At 44.3% G+C, this 25,910-nt stretch overlaps 1 protein-coding gene across 2 annotated transcripts in view; it reads right to left on the reverse strand.

Moving 5' to 3' along the window:
• LOC147880891 (putative galacturonosyltransferase 13) overlaps nt 1-25,910 on the reverse strand; it is a 91,780-nt gene that overhangs the window by 37,588 nt on the left and 28,282 nt on the right. For both annotated transcript variants that reach the window (XM_087369656.1, XM_087369655.1), the window contains exons 2-4: nt 9,426-9,478; nt 8,901-9,056; nt 7,848-8,435 (exon numbers count right to left, since the gene is read on the reverse strand). In XM_087369656.1, coding sequence (XP_087225782.1) covers nt 7,848-8,435; nt 8,901-9,056; nt 9,426-9,478 — 797 coding nt within the window. The remainder of the gene's footprint in view (nt 1-7,847; nt 8,436-8,900; nt 9,057-9,425; nt 9,479-25,910) is intronic.

Consider the following 25,910-nt stretch of genomic DNA (forward strand, 5'->3'; position numbering starts at 1 on the left):
GCTTCCACCAAGTGCTCAAGATATGATGGCGAATCCTTCCGAATAGAATTGGATCCTCCTACAACAACTCGAAGAACATGCATCCCAAGCTCCAGCTAGAAGAAAGCAGAAGACAGCTCGACCAGACAAAACAACGTCTGGAGTTTAAAGAAGCAAAAAAGCTGCTAGAAGAAAGAGGTACCACAGACTTTGAAAAATTGCTCTTAGTGATGCCTGAGAAACGCAAGAATGAGGAGGCACTGCGACACACAGAGCTCGCCCAGGCAGAGAGGCAACAAAAGCTAGACCAAGAGGCGATGCTTCTCCAACCCAAACAGATGTTAGCCACTATGCAGGCAAGTTTGAACATGGTAGCAGTCACCGCCATAGCTTCATCATCGACAAAGGTTGTTACCACTCACCCAGTTTGCTCCAAATTTTGTTAAGTATGATGGTAAGTGTGACCAGTCAGCTATTCTTCAGTTCATTCATCAGTTGGGAGCTCATTTTCCATTAGCGCGGATTCAAGATGAGCAATAGAAAGTCCACCAGCAGCCCCTCATCTTACCAGCGAGGCGGTTAACTGGTGGCAACATTGGACTAGTAAGCATACGAACCCAACAACTTTTAAGACAAATTTCGTTTGGGCAACGTTGGTTACCGATCTCAAAGCTCGTTTTCTACCGCTGCAGTGTATGCTTAACCTAGAGGATGAGTTTTCTCGTCTGTGTTGACTCACAATAACAAGGTGATCACTCTAGCGCAGCAGTTGGGCATGTCTGAGAGCGATAAGATGAAGCAATTCATTCGAGGATTGGACACTAACATCCGTTTTTACCATCCGAAGCTTTGACCCGCCCGATTACGAGCGGGCGCTGACTCTCACCTAGATACAAGAAATGATGTTAAACAGGGTACTTACATACACTTCCTCATGCAAGTCCCCATTGAGGAAGGCTGTTTTGATATCCAACTGATGGACTTTGACCCACACTAAGTAAGGTAACCTTATGGTTGGCATCATTCTTGACATCATAACTGCTAACCAAAAAGGACCAATCTTCAGCCACATAATTTGTTAAAGCACTGCTTTTGCTTGCATCTAATGCATTTCTGAAACTATCATTCCAACTTCCTTCTTTTTCTTTTCTTTCTCCAACCTCTTCCTAAATCCATTGATATGGTGTCCAAGCTTCTTACATTCATAGCACTTACCGTTCTTTTTGGGATGACCTGCATTACCTGAATATTTCTTTGATGTCTGAGCTGAATCAGTTCTCGACTAATAGAAAATGAAGGCTTGTTCTTGCCTTTTGCCACCAAGGCTTGATTCCCATCATGCACATTAATAGACATGTTCTTTCTTGTCTATTCTTCCTGCAATAACAATCCCACTAGAGGTTGGAAGGTGAGTGTATTTGTAATACCCCTCATGTACAAATTTAGAGAAGTATGAAAAGACAGATAAGATTGTACTGGACACAAGCTGGCTGTCAAATATCACCTCATCAATAGTCGGTAACTATTCTCTGAGATCCTAGATCTTCGTCAAAATGTGCTTATGCAGCATCTACTAGACAGACATTGGCGCCTATGACAAAGCCCCAAAGACTCTTTGCAACTCCCCATACACCCCACATGCGATAATTGGTGCCATCCAATGTATCCCCCTTGGGCCAAAACTCCAAATACCTCTCTTGGATCCTAATTCTGATTTTTACCATCTCTGAAATGTGCACATAAAAATGCTCTCTAAAATTCACGATGTGAATAAATCCTCTTGGTACGGTAGTTAATAAAGCGAGCAATGGAGAACAAAGTTCCCAAAAGTGACTGAATAGTAACTATATTGAGCCATACTTGAGGCAAATGCACCCCCTCAGTGAAAGCTTTGCAGCTCGAGCAGATACAGAGTTTATTCACCCCTTTTGTTCCAAACTGGCCAATCTGGCCGAGCTGTTCTGCGTCGGAACAGAGAAAACAATCCTGATTTCAACCAATGCTAAAAAATAGAGGCCACTTGACAAGAAAAACCTACAAAATATGGGGCGACTGGTTATGGAATAGCTCCAAGATCTTGAAAACCGATCGAAAACCACCAAAACCAAGAGCAGCCTGTTAAAAAAAAGATACAGCTGGTCAGCACAGTAGCAGCTACAAGAGTGCTCCCAAAGAGGCGACCAGCCCTGTAGGAGCGGCGGCTGATGGTGTAAGAAATCCTAGATTTACTATATTTAGAAATGTGCTAAGGAACAGAAAGGAGACTGAAATAGCAGAGAACAAGGAATAATTGTATTGCTTGAGTGTCTCTAGTGAAGCTGTAGTATGTCAGTCATACAATTGGGCCTCTCTTATATAGAGAGTGAAGAGTCACACATGAAAAGGTGTGGACTCCAAAGTATATGTGTATGAAGAGGTGTGTACCCCTTGTGAAGGGTGTGACCCTTGATGAGAGGGTACATTACAATAGGAATGTCTCTTCAATAGAATGTCTCTTGTGAAGGGTTGTGCCTCATAGGAAGTGTCCCGTCGAAAGGGCATACCCTTCCACAAGTGTCCATTCATCAAACCATCCATAAGTCTAGAAATAGAGCAAGGAATACGTCACAGATCGTGACATCCCCTCCCACTCAAAATAAGACCCTGGTGGAGATAATGAACTGATGTAGAAAATATCACAGTAAATTCTGAAAATACTGCTGTAAAATGTCATGGTACTGTTATAAGTCTTCATCAGATTGCCAAGTAGCGTCGGAGTTGTCCAGATCTCGCCAAAGAACAAGGAATTCCGTGATAAGTCGATGTCGAGTCTCTCGCACCTGCTGAGAGCATCTGCAACTACATTGCGTAGTCCTGGAATGTACTCAATGGTTGATTGATGGATCATAGTCGTAGAGCCACTGTTATCCAAGTATGACATCGTACCAAGAAAGAGGCATGATGTCGAAGTTCAACTTATCCGTATAATGTTGGATGCGAAAAGACGAGTTTTTGATTCTGGTGTTACACAAGAAGGTAGTTCCATTTGCGAGTTTAATCTGATAGTCCATGAGACTAGGACTGGTGGTCAACCAAAGTTTGTCGACCATAGAACTAGCTAGGAAGTTATGAGAGCAGCCACTGTCGATGAGGATAGTGACCGTTGTTCCACGCATCGATCCTTGAACACAAAGTACTTGAGTGGCCAGGGAAGGTTCAGGGTTGCTGGCAAGGCTCAGGTGGATGGTATTTGCCATTCAAACAGCTTTGCCTTTCTTGTCTTGTGCTAGGGTAGCATCTTCTCTTTGGGAAGTGCTAGGTTCCATATTGGAATTTTGCTTTGGTCGCTTGGGACAATCGAACCATCTATGGTCGCCTGTACAGATGGTACAAAGTCCTTTTGTGCTGGAGTTGTTCTTCTTGTCAATGGCCGCACCTTTATGTTGGGAATGACGGTGATGACTTTGTAAAGAAGAAGAGGCGCGATCCTTAGAGGAGTGCTTCTGTTGGAATCCAGCATACGATTTCTGAGACTTATGGGGATCTTGAGACTGTCACTGACCTTGATTACCCGAGTTTTTTCTGAACCTGGGGTTATCTTAAGGGCGAGCACCTTTGGCCATAGTAGAGTTCTGTGTTCGATTAGCACTCTGCTTCCCTGTGTTTTGAAAATCTGTAATGCGCTCTGCGTAAGCAATAGCGCCAGCTGTGGTGGTGATGTTTGCTTTAAGGACATCAATGCGTAACGAGGGATTTAGGCCTGAGATGAAAGCATGAAGGCGATCATCCTCAGTTAAATCATCAATCTCCAGTACCAATGTGGTGAACTGAGAGATGTAGGAAGACAGGGAGCCTGTTTGCTCCAACTGTCGAAGTTTTGAACGTGCTTGGAAGTCCGCATTGGCAGGTATGAACTGCTTACGAAGCACATGTTCAAAACGTTTCCAAGTTAACACACTTTTGCCGTCCTTTAAGCGTCATTGCCACCATAGGAAAGCTGTATCTTTGAGGAGGGAGGCTGCCAAGGCGATCTTTTTGTCTTCAGTGAGGTCAACAGTATCAAAATACATGCGCAATTTTGCGAGCCATTGGTCAACTGTTCGGCGATTGCGTTGACCAGTGTAGGCTTCCGAAAGTTTGATGTCAAGTCTTTTAGTTTTGGAAGCTTGGAGTAAACGATAGAGGGCACGAAGTTCAGTGTTTTCTACCTCTGGTGGGAATGAATCCGCATAGTCGTCTGGTTGCATCACGTCATCCTCTGTATGTGTGGTACTGCGAGAATCTTGGAGTTGTTGGACTTTCTGGACCAAGTCGGAGATGATGTCCTGAAGCTGGGAAATTTGAAGTTGCTGTAGTGTTTCGCCTTGTATGTTGACTTCACGGGTCTTTTTGGGACTTGAGTCTTTGATCTCTGGAGAGGCTGCACGCGAGCGTTGCGACATATCTGAGGTCCTCGTGAGAAAAGCACGAACCTGTGCTCTAGTTTGTACCATTCCTGGAAGAAGATTCGGGCTGCTCCCTGAGGTTGCTTATGTTGAAGGGGGCAGGCGAGGCAGAATGGAACCACCCGTGGAAATCTGGTAAAGGAGGTCCTGTCTGAGGTAACACTGGTGATGCCGAGATGGGTGTTACTGCTCATGAGAGTACAGGAGTAGGTTGCAGAGTCCACGGATCTGAGAAGGGATAAGGAGCTACTGTCGGAAGTGGAGGATATCCAAGAGAAGGAGTGCCTTCAGAATGTAAATACTGTCTTGGGGAAGGTACAACCTGTATAGGAGGAAATCTGGGAGCTCAAGGAGGTGGAGAGTACCCTGGAGATGCCGAAGGTGAGGGTTAAAATTCTCTCCAAAGATGGACAACAAACTCTTGAGGAATATCGGGTTCTGGGTATCTTCGTGTCTCGTGAAACACAACCTGGACTGTGTTGAGGAAGTAATGTAACTGAGGTGCCTCACGCAGAAGGTATAGGATGTGGTCCAAATCACTAGGAGGGCACGTGACACAGAAGACCCACGATGCCAAAGCTCCGAAATGGGCTGGTTGTGCAATCTGAACACGATATTGTGTGGTAGATGATGCCCGAGGTGTCCTTGAAAGGCCGGGTGAATTACCAGGGGTTTCCATGCTTTAAGGGAGCGTCTGTCATTTGCTGCAATTGGATAATGACAAGAGAATCCTTAAAAGTAGAATGGAAAGAATCCACCTGGCATTGATGTAATCTGCCAATTTGTTGCGTAGAAAAGGCCTGCAGATTTCTCTCCGGAGGTCCTTGTTGCAGTGGGTCGCGAGGAGCAGATCTGGGCCTGGCTGGTCCAGATTGGAAAACAGGAACAGGGCGCATTTAACAGGTTGTCTTCATCGCGATAGGAGGGCTGAACCGCTGCTGAACTGGCAGATAAGGTGGCGAAACAAGGGGGGAGGGCAGGCTGTCAATGGCGAAACAGGCTGCAGGCTGGATCGCGATAAAAGGCGTCAAAGGCTGCAAGCTGGATCACAGTGGAGGCTAGCGAAACCAGGCTGCAGCTTCCAAGGCTGATTTGCGGCAGAAATGGCAGCTGACACTGATCTAGCGCTGCAGGCTGGCAGGGAACCAGGGCCGAAAACTGGCGAGGCTAGGGGCTGCATATGGCAAGGGGAGCAGGGCAGCGAAATGGCGAGGGCAGGGGCTGCGCAGGCAGGCCAACCTGTTTGACGAAAGTCTGTACGGGCGTTGAAATGGATCGTCCCTTTTGTCTTTTCGTTTGTGCTGCCTACGTTGGGTGGTTCCCCAAAAAATTTAAAGGGTGGGTTTATTTGACCCTTCGGTAATCTAGGGTAGACCTAAGGTTGGGGGCTGGGTTTTCCTTTTTAACCCCTCTAGGTACCCTTTTATATAAGGTGCTTGGTTCCAAAAGGTGTGCCTATTTGAAGGGGTGTGACTCTTGGAATAGGTGCACCTTTTCATGAAGGGGTGTGTCCCTGTTTTTAAAAGGGGTGTCCCCACATGAATAGGTGTGTCCTTTTTGCCACGATGGGGTGTGTCCCTTGGGTGAGGAGTCAAGACTCTTCATCAAAAGGTGTGTCCGATGGTGGAAAAGGTGTGTCCCTTGGTTTTGGGATAGCCCAAGCACATGAAAAGACACGATTTTTGTCGTGTCCATTCACATCAACTCGTGATGTGTGGGAGATGGAGAGGCCATTGATGACTTTAGGCAGGGTTGGCGCTAAAAATTTTTACGCTCATTCTCTCCCTCTCTTCCATACACACTGTGCACGGATATCCTTCTAGCGGAAAGAGATGTATCAGATAGGCGCTAGAAGGTGGGGGGGCATTTCTTACAGGCAGGAGCGAAATTTGCTCTAATACCACTGTAAGAAATCCTAAATTTACTATATTTAGAAATGTGCTAAGGAACAGAAAGGAGACTGAAATAGCAGAGAACAAGGAATAATTGTATTGCTTGAGTGTCTGTAGTGAAGCTATAGTGTGTCATCCATACAATTGGGCCTCTCTTATATAGAGAGTGAAGAGTCACACATGAAAAGGTGTGTACTCCAAAGTGTATGTGCATGAAGAGGTGTGTACCCCTCGTGAAGGGTGTGACCCTTGATGAGAGGGTACATTACAATAGGAATGTCTCTTGTGAAGGGTTGTGCCTCATAGGAAGTGTCTTGTCGAAAGGGCATACCCTTCCACAAGTGTCCATTCATCAAACCATCCATAAGTCTAGAAATAGAGAAAGGAATACGTCACAGATCGTGACAAATGGATAAACCCTAAAAATGGGTCTGAAACCCCTGTAGCAGCTGGAAAACCCTAAAAACGGGTCTGAAAAACCTGTTACAGCTAGCCAAACCCTAAACACGGGTCTGCAAACCCTAAATTCCAACGAATTATGAAATTGAAATTCTGAAGTTGGGCCTTAAAAGCCTTCGTTTTCATTTTCCGTCATATGCTGTCAGGTCTAGGCTTGAGGGAGGGGAATCTTGCCCATGGGAGGGCTGCACGTGCAGTGCCCATTTTGGCTGTTTTTGGAAGCCCATAAGGGGCAGGTATAGACTGGCATAGACTAGTCTTTATAGCCTAGATGGGACCTTATGCATATACCTAGATGAATCCAGGAACATTCCCAAACTCATCCTCTAAAAACACAACATAGTGCAGTTTCAATCTCACGATAGTCACTCATAAGATTGAAAACCATAGACTCCATCACGCATAGCAAGGACTAGCTACTATGACATCCCCACTGATGTCATCAGCGCCCAACAATGGGTGTAGACCATAGTATAAAAGTATGCTCTCACACATACAAATCCACACACCCACACATACTGTATGTATGTAGGTATGTATAAGCGCCCTCCCAGGGGCAAGATTCCCCTCCCTCAAGCCTACCGACATCCCTGACATCCTCCTCATGAAAGGGCACACAGATTTACGCATTACCTAATGCAACTGTAGATTTACTTCATCAAAGCGTTGGTTCTTTTGAGAAGATTAAAACATAACGCAGACATAAGACTTTTATCTGGAAATAAAACAATTTTCAAGTGTAAAAGATTTCAACTCTGAAAAAAACTGAAACTTTTGCAGTAGGGCATGAACTGAGGGAAAGACCTGGAAAACCCCTTTTTGAAAAAGGCATGCTCACAAAAGGCAGCTGTATATAAGCACTAAAAATCCTGTATGCCATTGACTAAGTGCAGCCCAGCCATTTCAAAATTAAAAAGAGATAGTTCAAGACTCGAAACCACTTGCTTTACTGTACCTTAGAGACCTAACAAAACAATCTCCTAGCCTTTTTTGGATATTAAGGAGACCCAACTTGTTCAAGTCAAGGCTTAAGTGTGGCTTAAATAAAGCACTCTTGCTAGAGGGGCAACATACATCTTAACAAAGTTCTTACCTCTGGAAGATAGATGCGCAGGTGGTTCATGATCGAAATGTACTTGGGACTCCGAGACTGCAGCTTAGAAGCCAATGTTCTTGGTGAGTCACTAAAATCAGTCCCAGATGCATGGTCTCCATGATAATACCACAGGATGTTGTTGTGAGTCTCCAAAGCCTCCAGTACAGGGACATGATCTTTTGTCAACCAAGCAAATTGGTGTACACCCCTCACCTCAACGATTGCTGGTGGAAGAGGATATAGAGCAAACCATGCATGCATTGCTGCGTACGTTTTTCTGTCTGTGATAACATGAAATACAATATTCCAAGGTTCCTTTGCATTTTTTACTGTAGATGACACAACCACAGATGCTGCAATGACATTGTCTGTAGCAACAACAAAGTGATGAAGAGAGTTATCTGTAAGACGAGGAACGAGCTCAGGTGATGGCAGCTCACGTCGAGCTCTAGCATTTGAAGAGTACTCTGTTGTCAGTTTCAGTGATAAGCAGTGTAATCCCTTTGGGATGCCAGTTGATGCAAAGTGCCTGTATAATGCTTCCTGCAGTTTTGCTTGCTTTGCTCGCTTATCAAAGGCTTCCACCTGAAAAATATCGATTAAGACTAGAGTTTCATTTTTGCTAATTCCTGAAAACATACGCTCAAAAAACCAGACAAAACTAATAGTAAGATATTTTATTTGCAGGTTTCCCAAAGTAAAAACTCCGCATGCTTAGGAGACCCTGGCGTGCTTGTGCTTGCTATTCCCTACCAAGCTGCATCCCAAAGGAAAGCATTGGCCCAATAACATGGCAGTTACCACTGAGAAAGTCACAAGAACTTGTCCATTTTCCAGAGCTCGATTATTAAAAGCAACACCAAGAGGAAGTATCCCCCAGAAAAACATTTTCAGGTAAACAGTTTTCAAATCCTTGTTTTATGCCAATCAGCATGTGGCAAATTTAATATCTTCAAGCTTTGCTGGAGCCACATACAGCAAGGCTGGCAAACCTGATACCACAAATTGAATGCAAAATAAAAATACTGCAAGATCTGATCAGAATCAAACCATGGCCTTTAGCTTTACAAGAGATGCCCTCGTATCCAAATGTTTGGTCCTCACTTCAGAAATGAGATCATTAAATGATTCTGGAATGCTCATATCGTCTGGAATTGCTTCATTTGCCGCTTGTGCCAGCAAGACAGATATACGCTTGGAATCCCTCTACAAAGCAGGTAATATTGCCGAGAGTTATTTTCTACTCATAAGTTCATCCTCTTCCCATTTAAACATCACTGGACCTAACAAAAATCCTTAAAGGGCAGTGAATATGTAGAAAGTACACATGAGCTGCACCTAATAAGGAGCTATAAAGAACAGTGGATGTATACGAAGTTTTATTATCTTTTTTCCCATCCTGAGACATTAATCACTCTACCTACACAAAAATAACAGCGGATGTATATGCTATTCCAATTATCTCTTTTCCCATCCTGAGACATGAACCCTGTTCTATATGGAATTCATGACGGTTGTAAATACATTAAAACGTGCAAAAGAATTTAATAGCCATGCGAAGGGAAAAGATCTCACCGGAGTAAGATCAAAGTGAGAGAATTTTGGGCCCCATTTCCTCCCAAAACAATCTAACAAAACAAACAGACAGCAGAAGAGAACAAAAGATATCTGATGAGTAAAATGCATCTTCTAAGAAATCTCTAGACAGATCAAAAACTCATCAAGATGAACTGTGGGTTCCTCAGTCCCAGATAACATAAGAGAAAGGAAACACCTGTGACAATAAAATTTTAAAAAAGCACTCATCTTCCTTTTCACATATAAGTTTACAAAGCTACAATATATCCAACCTTACAAAAACACTTATATTCCTCTTCAAACATTCTAAATCTATACATGCACATCCAATTGTGTTAACAGAGTTCTGCGAATAGAACTGACTCCTGAGATCTTTCATATCTAGTCCAAAGTCTTTCGTACTGAGCCAAACAATTCCCAAGCAGTTGGCCCAGCTGATTCACAGAGCTATCAGCAAACAAGAACCAGCCTTCATATTGCTATATGCTGCACACTGTTAAGATATACATCTATTTAAATGAATCCATGAGCATGCCTAAACCCATCCTCGTTAAAAAAGCAAATAGTGCTACAAAGCAAAAACATGCCTTTAGGGGTTCATGTATGAAATCCTAGTTATCTAGCTGAGGAGCAGAAAGCAGGCTGTAATGATAGCAAAGAAGAAGCATATGTCTGAAGTGTCTAATCCATACAAAAGGCCTCTCTTATATTGAGAGCAAATAGTCACACATGTAAAGGTGTCTTCTCCAAGGGTGCATGGATGAAGATGTGTCTCTTGTAAAGGGTGCAACCCTTGATGAGAGTTGTGCCTCTCTACAAGAGTTGTAGCTCTTGTGAAGAGTTGTGCCTCATGGGAAGTATCCCGTTGAAAGGGCATACCCTTCCACAAGTATCCACTCATCCCTCCATCCATAAGTACAGAATTTAGGAAAGGAATATGTCACAAATTGTGAACATTCATCTGCCCGTTCCAAGTGTAAGTAGAGAAGCTGGATTTTGAAATTACTTGGCTTGCGCATGCTGAAATAGTACTTGGAATGGTGTGGCACTTGAAGGAAAATCTTGAGGTGGATTGGCAGAACCACATCTATAAATTTGGATTGAAAAATGTGCGGGGGAAAGAAAGATCTTCCTAAGAGTCCTTTGATCTCAACTATGGATGTTCGAAAGACTCCATATCAGTTTTTCTTTGTTGTGCTACTGCTGAGTCGAGCGTGGATGCACCAATAGATTCTTCGGCTACGCAAAACGAGGATATGGCATAGGACAATGTATCTAAGGAAAACAAGCATACCGCAATTTGAAGATCGGACGTGTGGTCGCATCAAGTGTTTGAACTTGAATCCACATGTGTCGTGCATGCTCCTCCTTGTGCATCATAGATATGAGCAGTCTCAAATGTGATCTGAAGAGAACTGCTACAACCACAAAGCCTCGTATTCCATAATCTCTCCTCGTCTCGTTCTTGTGGGTGCCATGTGTCATGTCACTATGGCTAGCCCTCTCAAGACTCTCGTGTGTCTCAATGTAAAATACAACATGTCTACTAGTGTAAGTCTCTTAGAACCCCTCTCGATTAAACCAAAGGGTGTCATTATAGGTCCATGCAACCATGAACAATCTATTTTGGACCTCCGCCCCATAGGTCCAATACCGTCGTGCTGTTTTTATCCCTCTCCTCTTTATTACCATCTCCATATGATATATATATATATATATATATACATATATATATATATATATATACATATATATATATATAGAGAGAGAGAGAGAGATAGAGAGAGAGAGTAGATAAAGATATCCACACAACCATGAACAATCTGTTTTGGATCTTTGCTCCATAGGTCCAATACCATTGTGCTGTTTTTATCCCTCTCCTCTTTATTACCGATGAGGAACGCCGATGAAGCCACGTGTCAAGGCAACGCCAGAAAATATGAGACACAGACTCCCTGAGTGCTAAACAGCAACGAGAAACAGCTGGATCAATACACCGGCATGAGAGCAAATGTCCAAAAGAAAAAGACACGCATTACGAGCCATAGACCAAATGTGATTCGCATGCTCAAAAATCCAAGGAGGCAGTAACAAAACCTTATACAACATGGCCATTGCAATATCACCCAACAGCAACAGACTGCAGCGTGGATAGTTGAAGTAAAGAGCCCAATCACTCAATCTATGAGTGACCTCAAGTCAGTGCACCACATGAAAGGCATGTAGCGTTTGGGAAAGGAGTTGCCAAAATAGTCAATAGTGCATCCCCAGACCAAAGTGTGCTTGCTGTACACACACACGCTCTTTTTTTCAGTGAAAGACATTTGTATTATATTACAAGAAATCGTAAACCTGTCCCCACACACTTTTTTTTTTGGGTGAAATGAACCTGTCCCCCCCCCCCCCCCCACACATACACACACACATATACATATACAGGTTGGAACGGTCACCTCCCCATCTGTAAACCTCCAAACGAGGAGAGCCTGGGGAAGGGAGACCTAGGGCAGCATATGCCCAGAAAAGAGAGAAGAGAGGACAAGGGTACCTGGCTGCTAGGCAGGATCTGCAGGAGCATAAGGCGGAGCAGAGGGCAGCAGCAGGGACCCAAGAACAGAGGCTATGAGCTCACGGATAGCATCAGCAGAAGTACGGATCAGTGCGGGACTGAGGCGCACAGGTGTGGGCAGATCAGGGTGCCAGAAGAGGGCGGGCGCAGCAGAGGTGGGACAGACCCGCACATGGGTTGGCCAAGAGAAAGGCTGCTTGGGCTGCTTGGAGCCAGCCTACCAGGCCTTATATAGGGCAGACCTAGGAGCTGGGCCCCTGCCTTGATGTGAGGGACATCCCCCTAGTTTTGTGGGCCACAGAGGGGGCGGCTTTATGAAGCCGTGGAGTCGGCTGTAGGGCCAGACTGAGTCAGCCAAAATAGGGCAGATCAGTCGGTCTTTTTAGCAGGGCCCCCTTGGGGGGCATAACATGATCCAGCAGCCAGCAGTTTTGGGAGCAGCAGAAGACTCACCCTCAGGCCTAAATCTAGGAGGCAGAGGAGACCCAGAGGTTGCTGCAGACTGAGCTCATCTAGGGCCTAGGCTGTCTTCTAGGGCAGCAAGGAGCTGAGGTCTTTAGACAGAGAGTCTACATACGCTCAAGGTCAGAGCACACGGGCTCAATGATCTAGAGATATCCGGCAAATAGTAGAAGTACCTTGTGGTAAGATCAGAGGACCACATCTTGGTGGGACTATGGATCTATCTCTTTCGTATTGTGTCCATAGCTTTGGACGAAAATATATTGTTTTGGTGGTTTCTATATCTGGCTGGATCATTGTCTATTTACTAGTCTGCACATCTATTTGAAGCACATAAAGTTAAGACGTTTGTGATTCCACACGCCACACACACTGTGTGAGCTCCTAGGCTATTCTATCAATCTTCCGCTATGCATACCCTCTGTTGATTGATTTCTAACATGGTATCAAAGCCCAAGCAGGAGGCTCACAAATGTGAGAGCTTTAAGGCAGGGACCTCACTAAAGGACAACCCTGATTCAAAGGCTCTAGGGAATTGACTTCCATGACTGGAGGACCGTGCCCTTGCAAGAAGGAAAGGATGAATCAGGTTTAGTCAAGTGTGTACAGAGTTCTGATCTACAGACAGTTGACTTTGCTTTTTGATTTTGCCGTGTGGTTTAGCAGCAGAGATGTCGATTCAGAAGCAGAAGCCTCTTCGGCCCCTTCTCTGCCTTCCTCCTCCCCCAATCCAATTCCTTCTTTCACCATCCCTAGCTTTAGTAGTTCAGGAAACTAGGTGGGAGTAACTATCCTATTTGGAAGGTGAAGATCCGTTACTGCTCCCGGAAGAAGCTAGGGAGAAGCTCTACAACAACCACAACAATGACAAGGCGTTGCTCGCAAAGGATAAAGCTAGCAAAGGAAAGGGCAAACCTAATGGTGGCAAGCCCACGAAGGATGATTCTCGAGATGAAGAGGAAGCACAAGAAAAAGTGTTTCTATTGTGACGAGCCACGGCATTTCACAAAGGATTGCAGAAAGAAGAAGGCAGATCAAAAGAACAAGGAGTCCGACTTAGATCAGATGGTGATACAAAAGCCAAAGCTAATGTGGTAATTTAAGAACTGTTCTAGGTGACATCTCCATGTGTTACTGAGGTCATATATGCCAACCTAGAAGTCACAATGAAGATGTTTGACATTGAAATGTGGACCGACGGGGAGTCTGAGACCTTTGTGAAGGTGAATGACAACATGGAGTGCTTGGATTCTTCCACGTGCGTGGCTGTTAACACTGACACGGGGGTAGATTCCATGGAGTGCCCTAGGGTTTGAGGTTCAGATGGTTGTTGTCATTCAGACAGGGGCAGTACAGGATTACACAGGTTATTGGTATGTGCCTCCATAAGATGCATGGTTTGCTTTCCGAGCAAGCACACAGGCAATATGACATTCTTTTATGTGTTTGATGTCATTAATTTAAGCCCTTATAGCATGCTGTGGAGAGAATCTGCTCTTCATATGTCTTTGATAATGCGAGATTGGAAGGAATGGGCCTTCTTCGAAAGCCAAAGGGGAAGTGTGTGTGCTTCAAACCTCAAAAGCAGATTGCTGAAAGGTGATTTTGGACAAGGTGTACTAAAGCCAGAAGAGTACTTGCTTGAGAAATCAGTGAGAGTTCGTGGTCCAAGCTATCTGGAGATTGTAGGCCATCCTCTGGTGGTTCTAGTGATGCCCTATAGGCCATGGTATGTGCCTTGTAGGCATAAATAAAGACACTTACAGTGTTAGTGTCTTTTAGGCCACATAGGACACTTAGTCCTATGTGACACCTAGGACACTTAGTCCTAGGTCTAGGTACTTGTACCTTCTACTCTTTTGTTTTGAAAAATCCAAGTTTGACGTGACGGGTGTTCTTCTGCGACCCCTTTGCTACCTGCACTCTCTCTCTTCTATTCGATCCTTCAGTGATATCAGAACTCAGGGCTTGACTCGTCTTCCTGTTTCCGGTCTTCCTGCTGCAACTATCTGTACTTCTTCCGTACATCTGCCCTTACATTTGACGCCGTACAACAGTACATGCGCCATCGTACATCCATACCTTCACTCGTGCAGGACTGTACCTGCATCGTCGTACGTACGTACCTGCGTATGAAAGGTGCTGTAACTGGTTCGTACACTCGTCGTACAAGGCTGTACCTGCGCCGTACAATGGTCTGTACTGCACCTACGACGTACAATCACGTATCTGCATTACTGTACATCCGTACAGATCTGTACCAACACTCTGTACTTGCCCGTACAAGTATCGTACTTATTTCATATGACAGTACGTGCATCGCCGTACAATCGTCGTACCTCTAATCCGTACACTTGTACCAACCTACATCCGTATAGTATACCATACCTACGTTGTACTTCCGTACAATCATCCTTGCAACTGTTCCGTACAAGATACCTATTGTATTTCGTACGGGTATTTGCAGTATTGCGGCTTTTGCAAGACATTGGCAGATTTGGGGTCTTCAATACCTTTCATTTCCTCTAGTTGCAACTTCTTGCAAGAACACTAGAGTTTTGGGATTTTGTGTGCAATTCCTTGTTTGATTGCAATACATTGGGTCAAGTTGCAAGACATTGAGTCACATTTGTAGGACATTGGGTCAGTTTACAGGACATTGAGTCACTTTTGCAGGACATTGAGTCAAATCTTCATACATTGGGTCACATTCGCAAAAATTCCAGCAAAATTTGGGGCTTTTCTGTATTTGCCCTCTTTTTGGCCTATTTGCCCTCATTAAATTTGGGGCTTTTGCCAAATTTGCTGTTTTTGGAGTGAACATTGCCTGTCACAGTCACATTTGGGTCAGATCTGCATTTGCCCTTTGATTTGGGTCAGAAATTTGCAGATATTTGCTGTCTTTTTTTGACAAGCCAGCTTCTTGCAGTGATAGCCTTGAGGCTTTTGGGTTTTCAGGTCTTTTTAACGCTATCACATTTGCTATTGCTGGGAACAATCAAGATTTATTTGGAGTTCTTCATGAAGATGATAAGTTGGATGGCACCAACTACCCGATGTGGTCTTGTCTCATGAAACATATTCTTGTTGCAAAGCATTTGTGGAATATTGTTTCTGGGGCTGATTTGAGGCCAGCCAATGCTACAATGGTTGCCTCTACTACTGGTCCTTCTGCAGGGGCTACTCCTCCTGATGCCTCTTCCTCTAGCACTCCTGCTGCTGCTCTTCCAACTCAAGAACAGTCAAGATGGGATGCAAGAGATGCAAATGCACATTCATGCATTGCTTTCTCATGCAAGAGAATCATTATTCCACACATCCGGTCTTGCAGGACAGCAAAGGATGCTTGGGATAAATTGGCTTCTCTCTATCAGATTCGCAATGAAGCTCGTGTTGCATATTTGAGAAGGCAGTTACAGGAAGTCAGTATGAATGAAGGTGACTCTATGGATGCATACCTGACAAAGGTCAAGGACCTCATGGAACAGCTTGCCAACATTGATGAGGTGGTGCCAAATTCACAGCTTGTCACACCACATTGAATGGACTGCCAGATACATATCAAGGGTTTGCTACAACCCTTCGATTAGTGGCCATGGGTAATCCAGACCACTATTCTTTTGATCAGCTAGTTACTTTGCTTTTGCAGGAAGAGCAAAGTAGAGCTAATAGACAAGCCATTATTCCTGATCATGCATTTGCTTCACAGCAGACAAGAAGAGGCAAGGCTTCCAAGCCTATGGGCAAGCCAAAATCTGCGCATAGCAGCTGCAATTCCTCCCATGCATCTAAAAATAGAGCAGATAAGTCGAAGAAGAAAAGATGCAACTATTGTCGCAAGCCTGGACATGACATTTCAGAATGCAGGAAGCGCATTGCTTCGGAGAAAAAGAAAGCAGGATTGACAATTAATGCCTCACATGCTATTGAATCCCATGAGCCAGAAGATGCTTCACATGCACATGCTCTTCAGGATGATTGGGCATGGGCTGTCCATTGCTCATTTGATCCCTCCAAAGCTGATGCATTCTTTACTGCTAATGATGCTCAGTCCTGGTACTTTGATAGTGGGGCTTTCAAGCATGTCACATCTTGCAAACAGTTGTTTCAGTCTTTAGCTGATGCACCTCGAGGGGGAACTGTTACATGTGCTAATAATGCATCATATGCTGTAAAAGGAGTTGGAGATGTGCAGCTCACATCCATTTCAAGCCATCCTGTCACTCTGACAAATGTTCTTTTTGTGCCTGGAATTGAAGTTGTAACCAGATTTTACTATCCTAGTCTCTGATGCAGATCACGGGAGTAGCACCTTGATCTTCCACCCAGCCAATTCTGCCAAAGCTTCACAGCAAGAGAGAGAGAGCTATCTAGAAATCACGTAGATCCTCATTCTTTTTATTCTCTCACTAGCCTTGACAGACCCCAAATCCCTAGATAGATCTAGATGCCACATGTCATCCATATAGGGCCTTCCTAATGCAACATTTCACCCCTCTCTTGGGATGTATTTAATTCCTTGCCCCTAGGCACAATCTTTGCACTAGGCCCTTGGTCTCAGATCTATCTAGTCTGGTGCTATCAGCCCTCACCTAGGACCTTGACATTAATCCCTCCCGATCATTTACATAAAGCGCAAACACATATATTACAAAGATAGATCCTATAAGGGAAATGTCGACTGATTCTTCCGAGGTCATGCTACCTCGGCTAGAGCGTAACATTCCTTCCCTCTTCAGACATCAGCGTCCTCGATGATAAAGTCTGGGAACACTCTCCGCAACTGATATACGGATTCCCAGGTAGCTTCGGATAGAGGCTGACCATGCCATGCAACCAACACCGTGGGTATCTTCCGATTTCGTATTTGCATTGTTCCTCGGTCCAGGATTCTTGTTGGTTTGCGCCTTGCAATATCCTCTATCTCCTGAAACAAAACCACACCTTCGATTAGTGAGTCACCAGTATGTAAAAATTTCTTTAAACGTGAAACATGAAAAACCGGGTGCACCTTACACCCCTGTGGCAATTCTAATTTATAGGCTACACTGCCTATTCTCTTTAGAATTAACCACGGCCCACAGTATCGAGGTGATAATTTAGCACACTCTCCTGAAGTCAACGACTTCGAGTGCGAAGGAATTCTGAGAAAAACTTTTTCTCCCTCTTCAAATACTCTTATAGACCGATTTTCATCCGCATACACTTTGGCTCTATCCATAGCCTGACGGATATTAGCTCTCGCAAGTGCTAGCATCTCCCGCATCTGAACTACAAAGTTCGCGGCACTAGGCACTTTCTGAGGTACTCCAACTATAGTCGGATTGGCTGGTCTATAACCATAGTTCAGCTCAAACGGACTGAACCCAGTAGATGAATGTTTTCGATCATTGTAGGCAAACTCCAACAATGGCAACCACTTGTCCCATGTATGTTGCCTCAATGACACATATGCTCTCAGCATATCCTCTAAAGTTTGGTTGACTCTCTCCGTCTGACCATCCGTCTCAGGATGATCTCCACTACTCATTCCCAACTCAGTCCTTAGTGTCTCAAATACCGCTGTCCAAAAGTGACCGGTAAACCTGACATCTCTGTCTGACACTATGGATCTAGGCAATCCATGCAGACGAAATATGTCTAATAAACAACTCCGCTACTTGCGGGGCACTAGTAGACTCTCTAGTCGGAATGAAGTGAGCCATCTTGGTTAGACGATCAACCACCACAAGGATAGAATACCCTCCTTGTGTTGCAGGTAGCCCTACAATAAAATCCATGGAAATGCTCTCCCACTTACTTAGTGGTATTTCCAAGGGCTGTAAAAGTCCGGGTGGCTTCACCCGCTCGGCCTTACTTACCTGACACGAGAAACACCGTGTCACATATTCATGAATATGCTTTTTCATCTTTGGCCAAAAGAAATCTCGTTTCACGAGATCATAGGTCTTCTCGACTCCTGGATGTCCCGCACACGGGCTATCATGGCACTGTCGAATGACTCTCTGCCTGAGATCATTCTGACCAGGTACTACAACCTTGCCATTTCTAACTAGCATACCATCTCTTATGGTATATCTTGCATAAGTTTGGCCTTTTCTGGATGCCAGGTCATCCTTTTCACTTTCCCCGGGTTTTAATACATGAGCCTTAGGCCATAAGCTCTGGACAAACTCGTCCACCTTTTGAGTTTCTCTTATCTCGATCATTAGAGCACTCTCTAATACCGTGAAACACAGGTTGTGCATAATGCGAGACAACGCATCAGCTACCTTATTGTCTTTTCCTCTTCGGTACCGAATCGTTAGATTAAACTCCTGCATGAGCTCTGCCCACCTAGCTTGGCGGCCCCTCAAGTCAGGCTGTTTACAGAAATGTTTCAGAGTATCATGATCCACATCCACATAAAACTCTGAACCATACAGATAATGCCTCCATGTTTTCAAAGCATGGATAACAGCATACAACTCCAATTCATGAGTTGGCCAATTCCTTTGAGAGGGAGAAAGCTTCTTGCTTTCAAAGGCTACTGGCCTTCCCTCTTGAAGGAGGACTGCTCCTACCGCAATGCCACTTGCATCGGTTTCCAGGAACAACGGTTTCTGGGGATCAACTATTTTTAACACCGGTCCTGTGACCACAGCTTGTTTTATGGTGTTAAAACTTTCCTGTTGATTCTGTCCCCAAACAAAAGGTACTTTATCTGAGGTCAGATCAGTCAATGGCGATACTATTCCGGAATATCCTTTGATATGCCTTCTATAAAACTGGACAAATCCCAAGAATGATCGCAACGCGGTCAGACTCTGAGGGATTGGCCAAGTCAGTATCGCAGCCACTTTCTTCGGATCCATTTCTACCCCCTGTGGAGTAATTATGAACCCTAGATACTCAAGCCTAACCATACACAGTATAGTTTTCTTTTTATTCACATAAAGACTGGCTTTCCTCAAAGTACTGAACACTATCCTTAAGTGTTCACGATGTTCAATAAGACTTTTACTGAATATCAAAATGTCGTCAATAAAATGTACTACGAACTTTCCGATATACGGTCGTAGTAAGTCGTTCATAAGCATGACGAAGGTCGCTGGAGCATTGGTAAGTCCGAAGGGCATTACCAAAAACTCATAATGACCAAACCTGCTCCTGAAAGCGGTTTTATGCACATCCTCGGCTCTAATCCGGATCTGATGATAGCCGCACTTAAGATCTATCTTGCTGAAAATCACGGCTCCATGTAATGCATCTAGCAAATCATCAATCCGAGCCATCGGATACCTGTGCTTAACAGTGATATTATTTAATGCTCTGTAATCTATACAGAGGCGAAACATATCATCCTTTTTCTTCTTTAATATCACTGGTGAAGCAAAAGGTGAGAAACTTGGTTGAATCTGCCCCAACTTGAGGTATTCTTCCAGTTGCCTACGCACCTCCGCTTCTTCAGTAAAGCTCATTCTATAGGGAGGGCTATTTACAGGTTCTGCCCCCGGGATCAGCTCAAACTTATGCTGAACTTTCCGTTCTGGAGGTAACCCATAAGGTAGTTCATCCCTAAAACATTCAGAGAACTCCTCTGTTATAAGATTAGCCAGCTTGGCCATCTCATCACTTTGCATAACATCAGTGCTAGCCGAAGACTCATCCACCGACTCTACCGATGCTGTGCAAAGGTATAAAGACTCTACTTGAGCCTTTCTGATTTCCATCACGGAAACCAACGGTCCCTGAGGTATATCTCTTTCACCTCGCAAGACATAAAGCACATCATTCATCTTGAATTGATATACGTGCTTTTTCAGAGAGGGGGTGTTGGAAAGATCACCTCCCTATCTATAAGCCCCCAAATGAGGAGAGTGTGGGGGAGGGAGGCCTAGGGCAGCATATGCCCCAAAAAGAGAGACGAGAGGACAAGGGTACCTGGCTGCTAGGCAAGATCTAGAGGAGCATGAGGTGGAGCAGAGGGCAGTAGAAGGGACCCAAGAACAGAGGCTATGAGCTCACGGATGGCATCAACAGAAATACAGATCAGTACGGGAGTGAGGCGCACACGTGTGGGCAGATCAGGGTGCCAAAAGAGGACGCAGCAGAGGCGGGACAGACCAGCGCATGGGTCGGCCAAGAGAAAGGCTGGTTGGGCTGCTTGGAGCCAGTCAACCAGGCCTTCTATAGGGCAGACCTAGGGGCTGGGCCCCTGCCTTGATTTGAGGGCCAGTGCCCTGGTTTTGTTGGCCAAAGGCCTAGTTTTGAGGCCCAAAGGGGACGGTTTTATGGAGATGTGGAGTCGGCTGTAGGGCCAGACTGAGTCGGCCAAAATAGGGCAGGCTGGTATTTTTGGGGCCCCTTAAGGCCTATAAAAGGGCCCCCTTGGGGGGCATAATATCATCCAGCAGCCAGCAGTTTTGGGAGCAGCAGGAGCAGCAAAGGACTCACCCTCAGGCCTAAATCTAGGAGGCAGAGGAGCCCCAGAGGTTGCTGCAGACTGAGCTCATCTAGGGCTGGAGACTAGGCTGTCTTCTAGGGCAGCAAGGAGCTGAGGTTTTTGGACGGAGAGTCTACATATGCTCGAGGTGGAGCACGCGGGCTCAATGATCTAGAGATATCCGGTAGATAGTAGAAGTACCTTGTGGTAAGCTCAAAGGACCACATCTTGTTGGGACTCTAGATCTATCTCTTTTGTATTGTCTCCATAGCTTTGGACAGAAATATATTGGTTTGGTGGTTTCTATATCTGGCTGGATCATTGTCTATTTACTAGTCTGCACATCTATTTGAAGCACATAAAGTTAAGAAGCTTGTGATTCGACACGCCACACACACTGTGTGAGCTCCTGGGCTATTCTATCAGTCTTCCGCTATGCATACCCTCTGTTGGTTGATTTCTAACAATAACAATTGCATTGATATGGGAAAGAAGCTGCCAAAATGGTCAACAGTGTGCTTGCTGTATACACACACACTTTTTTTTTTGTGAAACCAAGATACTTATATTATGAAACTTTCATTTACACACACACTTTTTTTTTTGGGGGAGAATCCATGTATGTTTATATTACAAGAAGGCTGAAGCTGTCTCCAAAGAGGGGACATGCAATTACAATATCAAAAGATTTCATTGTAAGACAAGTAGAGTAATCTATCTGATAAACACACAAACAACCATAGAAAGATTGCCTAAGTGACATCCAGAAGTAGTGAAACTTGGAAAACGTAGAATCTCCTAATACTCTATGATTTTTGTCTTTCCATAAAGTCCAAAGTCCCCAATATTGAACCCAAATGAAGAAGAGATCACACACACTTTTTGTTTGGGGTGAAAACCAGTAGTATTTATATTACAATGTGCAGCCTTTTAAGAATGGGGATGCACACACACACACACACACACACACTTCCTTTTTTTTTCTTTTGTGAAAGAAAATTTGCATTAAGAAAGCATTTACATTCATAGCTGTCCTAGAATGGCACAGCTACTACACACACACACAAACTTTTTTTTTTGTAAAACAAATTTTGCATTAAGAAAGCATTTACATTCATGGCTGTTCCAGAATGGGACAGCTACTATTCATAAATAAAACAGTAATAGGAAACTTCCAACTGGGGTCGAGGAAGGTCTCCAAAGGAATGAGAACCCTGTAGAGACAGAAGCAAAAAAGCTCGAAAGTATGGGAAGACATTCAGTGAAGAGCACTCATACAGTCGAATGGTACAAGCACGATACAATGACCATACTCCGGGATAGAACCATATCTTCCAAACAACCAAAAGTGCTTCCCAAAGGAAGTGGATGGAAAATGAGCTCGAAGCCCTATCATCAATCAAAAAAGAAATCCCATGCAAAACAGATGCAAGACCGTCTCTCTTGCATGAGAGCAAGTGAGGAAGCAATGCGCCTAGAGGCCAAGAAAGATCCCACTAAGAAAGCCCCAACCAAACAGTGCCATAGGAAGACTCTTTGCTTGAGAGGGAGTTTGTTGTCCAAGAAGAGAAGTTCTCCACCAAGAGAGGGACTTCTTCATATGTCAAAAGTGATTGCCATAATCATGAATCTAAGGTTGTGGAAGCCGAAAGTGATATGCCTTCTTGGCAGAAAGGTCAGCAAGTAAAAAGGAGGAGTAACATGGAGTCTCATTCTTGGCAAAAAGGTCGGCAAGCAAAAAGGAGCGATCAAACCGCCAAACTAGCAAGGGAAGAGTAGAAAATATATGAGGGACAGCTTAAGAGGCTGCAACAAGGTAATAATAATACGCCAGATAGGTCTATAATGCAGCCCTAAGCAATATTTTCTCCTGGCCTGTGTGGAAAGGAAATTGTCTAATCCCGATCATCCACAACATCTGCCACTATAGAAACTCCCAATCGGTGTAAGAAATACGACTTGTGTGGCTACAAGTGAGCCAAAGGAGCACGAAAGACCCGACTCCAGCGAAGAACTCTGTAATCGAAGTGTGTTACCAAGATTTGGAGGTCTACCAGACCGGTGGAGATAATCTAGAAGCTACTGCCAGTCCTGAAGCAGTCAAGAAGAGAGCGGACCACCCGGAATACAACCAAAAAAGTTAACAAATATCACCTCAAAAATAGCCGGAACCCAATGGCCAAAAGCATCCGTACGCAGAGAGGTGAGTAAAAAAGACAACATGAGGGTCCATGGCTGTTGTTGCTCCAAAAAGTGGGTAAAGGTGTAGCCTTGTGCAGGCGAGCAAATGAGTGTGAAGATCAAGAAATGCAAACCTCCATGAAGCTTGGGCGAGCAGACATTTTTTAGAAGGCGGAGAGCCTTACGATCATGCTTGGTGCGCCAAAATCATTCCATAACCTTAGTGAGAAACTTCTCAATATCCCAAGAAGACCAAGGGATAAGAGGCAAGTAAAACTGCACACAACCCATAAGAATAGATTGCACAATTCGAAGGCGAACATGCAGTGGCCAAGTAGATAACTTCCAATAATATAACTTGCGTAATAGCTTTAGAAACACCCAAAGTCTCTCTTGTGGCAGAGAAATATGCCATCCTATAGGATAGCCCAAATGATGCACCGACCGATTAGATGAGAGCACCACTCCAGGCTACAAGATGTTGTGCCCATCACACTCACGGAGGGGCAAGAGTTTGGATTTGCTGAAATTAACGTTCAAACCAACAGGAAACCCAAAAAGATGTAATGCATGCATAATGTGCTTGACACCATCCTCTGAGTTCCGCACGAAGAAAAAAGAATCATTAGCATAAACCTGACTCACAAAAGGCGCTCCTCCTAGAAACTCAATAACATGCAAGTCCCGCCAAGAAACCAAGGCATCAATATGCATCATAAAGCTAGTAAACCACATTTTGCATTATGGCCCAAAGTCCAATTGAATAAAAGATATCGAATACTTTTTCAATGTCCATTTGCATGATAAGAGCATCCTCTTGAGTGTATTTCGCAGATTCTATGCCAATACAGCATTTGCAATATTGTACATGATCTACCCGCAAGGCACAAAACCATACTGTGCAGGATGCAATCCCACGTACAAAAAGTGCAATATACACAAAACCAACATTTTTTAAATTAGCATGTACACCACAGGCATCAAAGTGATTGGACACCAATCAGATAATGATTGGCAAAGGCGCTTTTTGGGAATTAGTTGCAGCAAGCCCTTTTTCCAATAAAGGCATACAAGTAGAAGTCCAGGCCCTATTAATCATAAACTAAAGAACATGGCTCAACTGATCCCAACATTCCACAAAAAAATCCTATCACAAAGATTACAGCGCTCCAATTTTGATAGTTCTACTATCACTTCCAAATTTGTAAAAGGCAATTCCAACTTGTGTGCATCCTCCTGAGAAAGAACGGATCGGAACATTTCGTAAAATAACCCTCCTTGCATCAACCTCCATAGGCAAGGGAGGAGGCAGGGTAGCCAACATATCCATCATCAAGCTACTGGTTAGTCATTGTCCAAGTTCCATCCTGGCGCATGACACGATGCAAAGAATGCATGCAGCGGGAGGCATGAAGACTTTTGAAAAAGGCCTTAGAAGAACAACTCATATCTTGCATAGCTTTTTGCCTAGAACGAAGCTGCCATTTTCTCATCTTGCAAAAATCATTGTCAGACAAGCAACGAAGCTGCCACAAAAATCATTGTCAGACAAGCAAAGAATGCATGTAACAGGAGGCATGAAGACTTTTGAAAAAGGCCTTAGAAGAACAACCCATATCTTGCATAGCTTATTGCTTGGAACAAAGCTGCCATTTTCTCAACTTGCATAAATCATTGTCAGACAAGCAACAAAGGGCATCATTAAGAGCTAGTCGATCATCCATGAATAGTTGGCTTTGCTACGCTACAGAACTGAAGCATTGAACCAAAGCTTTTGCATATGCTACTTTGTGACACAAGTCCCCAAGATAGCTTTTGCCATAGTCTTTAATAATGTCCTCCATTGCCATGGTGTTAGAATTATTATCATACTCTACGCACTGGCCAATGTATTGTAATAAGTAGGTTGAGGGAATTTTTCCCTCAATGAGGTTTTTCCCCCTAACCATAGTCTAATCCCTAACTACGGTTAGAGGATAAGATAGGGTTTTGTCACTTAGACAAAACCCCTCACTTCTCTTTTGTACTTCACTTCATTTCAGTCCACTATTGAGTGTACTTACGTTCTGCTCACTCTCTCTTGCTCATCACTCTAGCTCTCCATTCTGCTCACACTTGGTATCAGAGGAGATTCACCCCGCCCGACCTCCTGCTTCCATCCCCCAAGCTCCCAAACTAGGTCCCATCTTCAGCTCCCAAGCTCTCGACGTCACGCAACTCCAGCTCCAGCTTCGAGGTGCCGTACTGTTCATACATCGTACGATCACCTGCAAGCTGTGATTCCGTACAGCTACGCTCAGCTCACACGTGTGCAGTACTACATCAACATCAACCGACAACTCCCGTACGTGCCTGCGTCACAATGTCGTACAACTCAATGGCCCGTACAAGTCTACGCCGTACTACTCCAACTGTACAATCCTACCAACGTACAACGTACCTGCCATCCGTACAATGCACTTGTCGTACAATCCATCGTACAACATACATGCCGTACAATCTATCATACAGCTTGTGTACGCTATACGAACAAGACGTTTTTGGGCAACCGTACATACCTGTGCCGTACCAGCTCTTGTTGCCTGCCGTACATCCCACGTTGACTGTTTGTACGGTGCTCCTGCTCTATACTTGTGGGACAGGTGTGGGTGTTTTTCTTTTGTGTGGACATTGCAAAGGGCATTGGTTTTTACAAAAAAATATTTGCAAGCAGATTGGCCAAGAAATTGGGGCTTTTGTAGGAGAACTGCTATTTGGGTGAAATTTGGGGCTTCTAGTGAATTTGCCCCAATTTCAACTCAAAATTTGGGGCTTTTCGCTTTGCATTGCAATTTCTTGCATTTTT

Source organism: Dipteris shenzhenensis, chromosome 31 (genome assembly GCF_047967505.1).
Source record: "Dipteris shenzhenensis isolate YYH24624 ecotype China chromosome 31, Dip_SZ_1.0, whole genome shotgun sequence".
NCBI lineage: Eukaryota > Viridiplantae > Streptophyta > Polypodiopsida > Gleicheniales > Dipteridaceae > Dipteris > Dipteris shenzhenensis.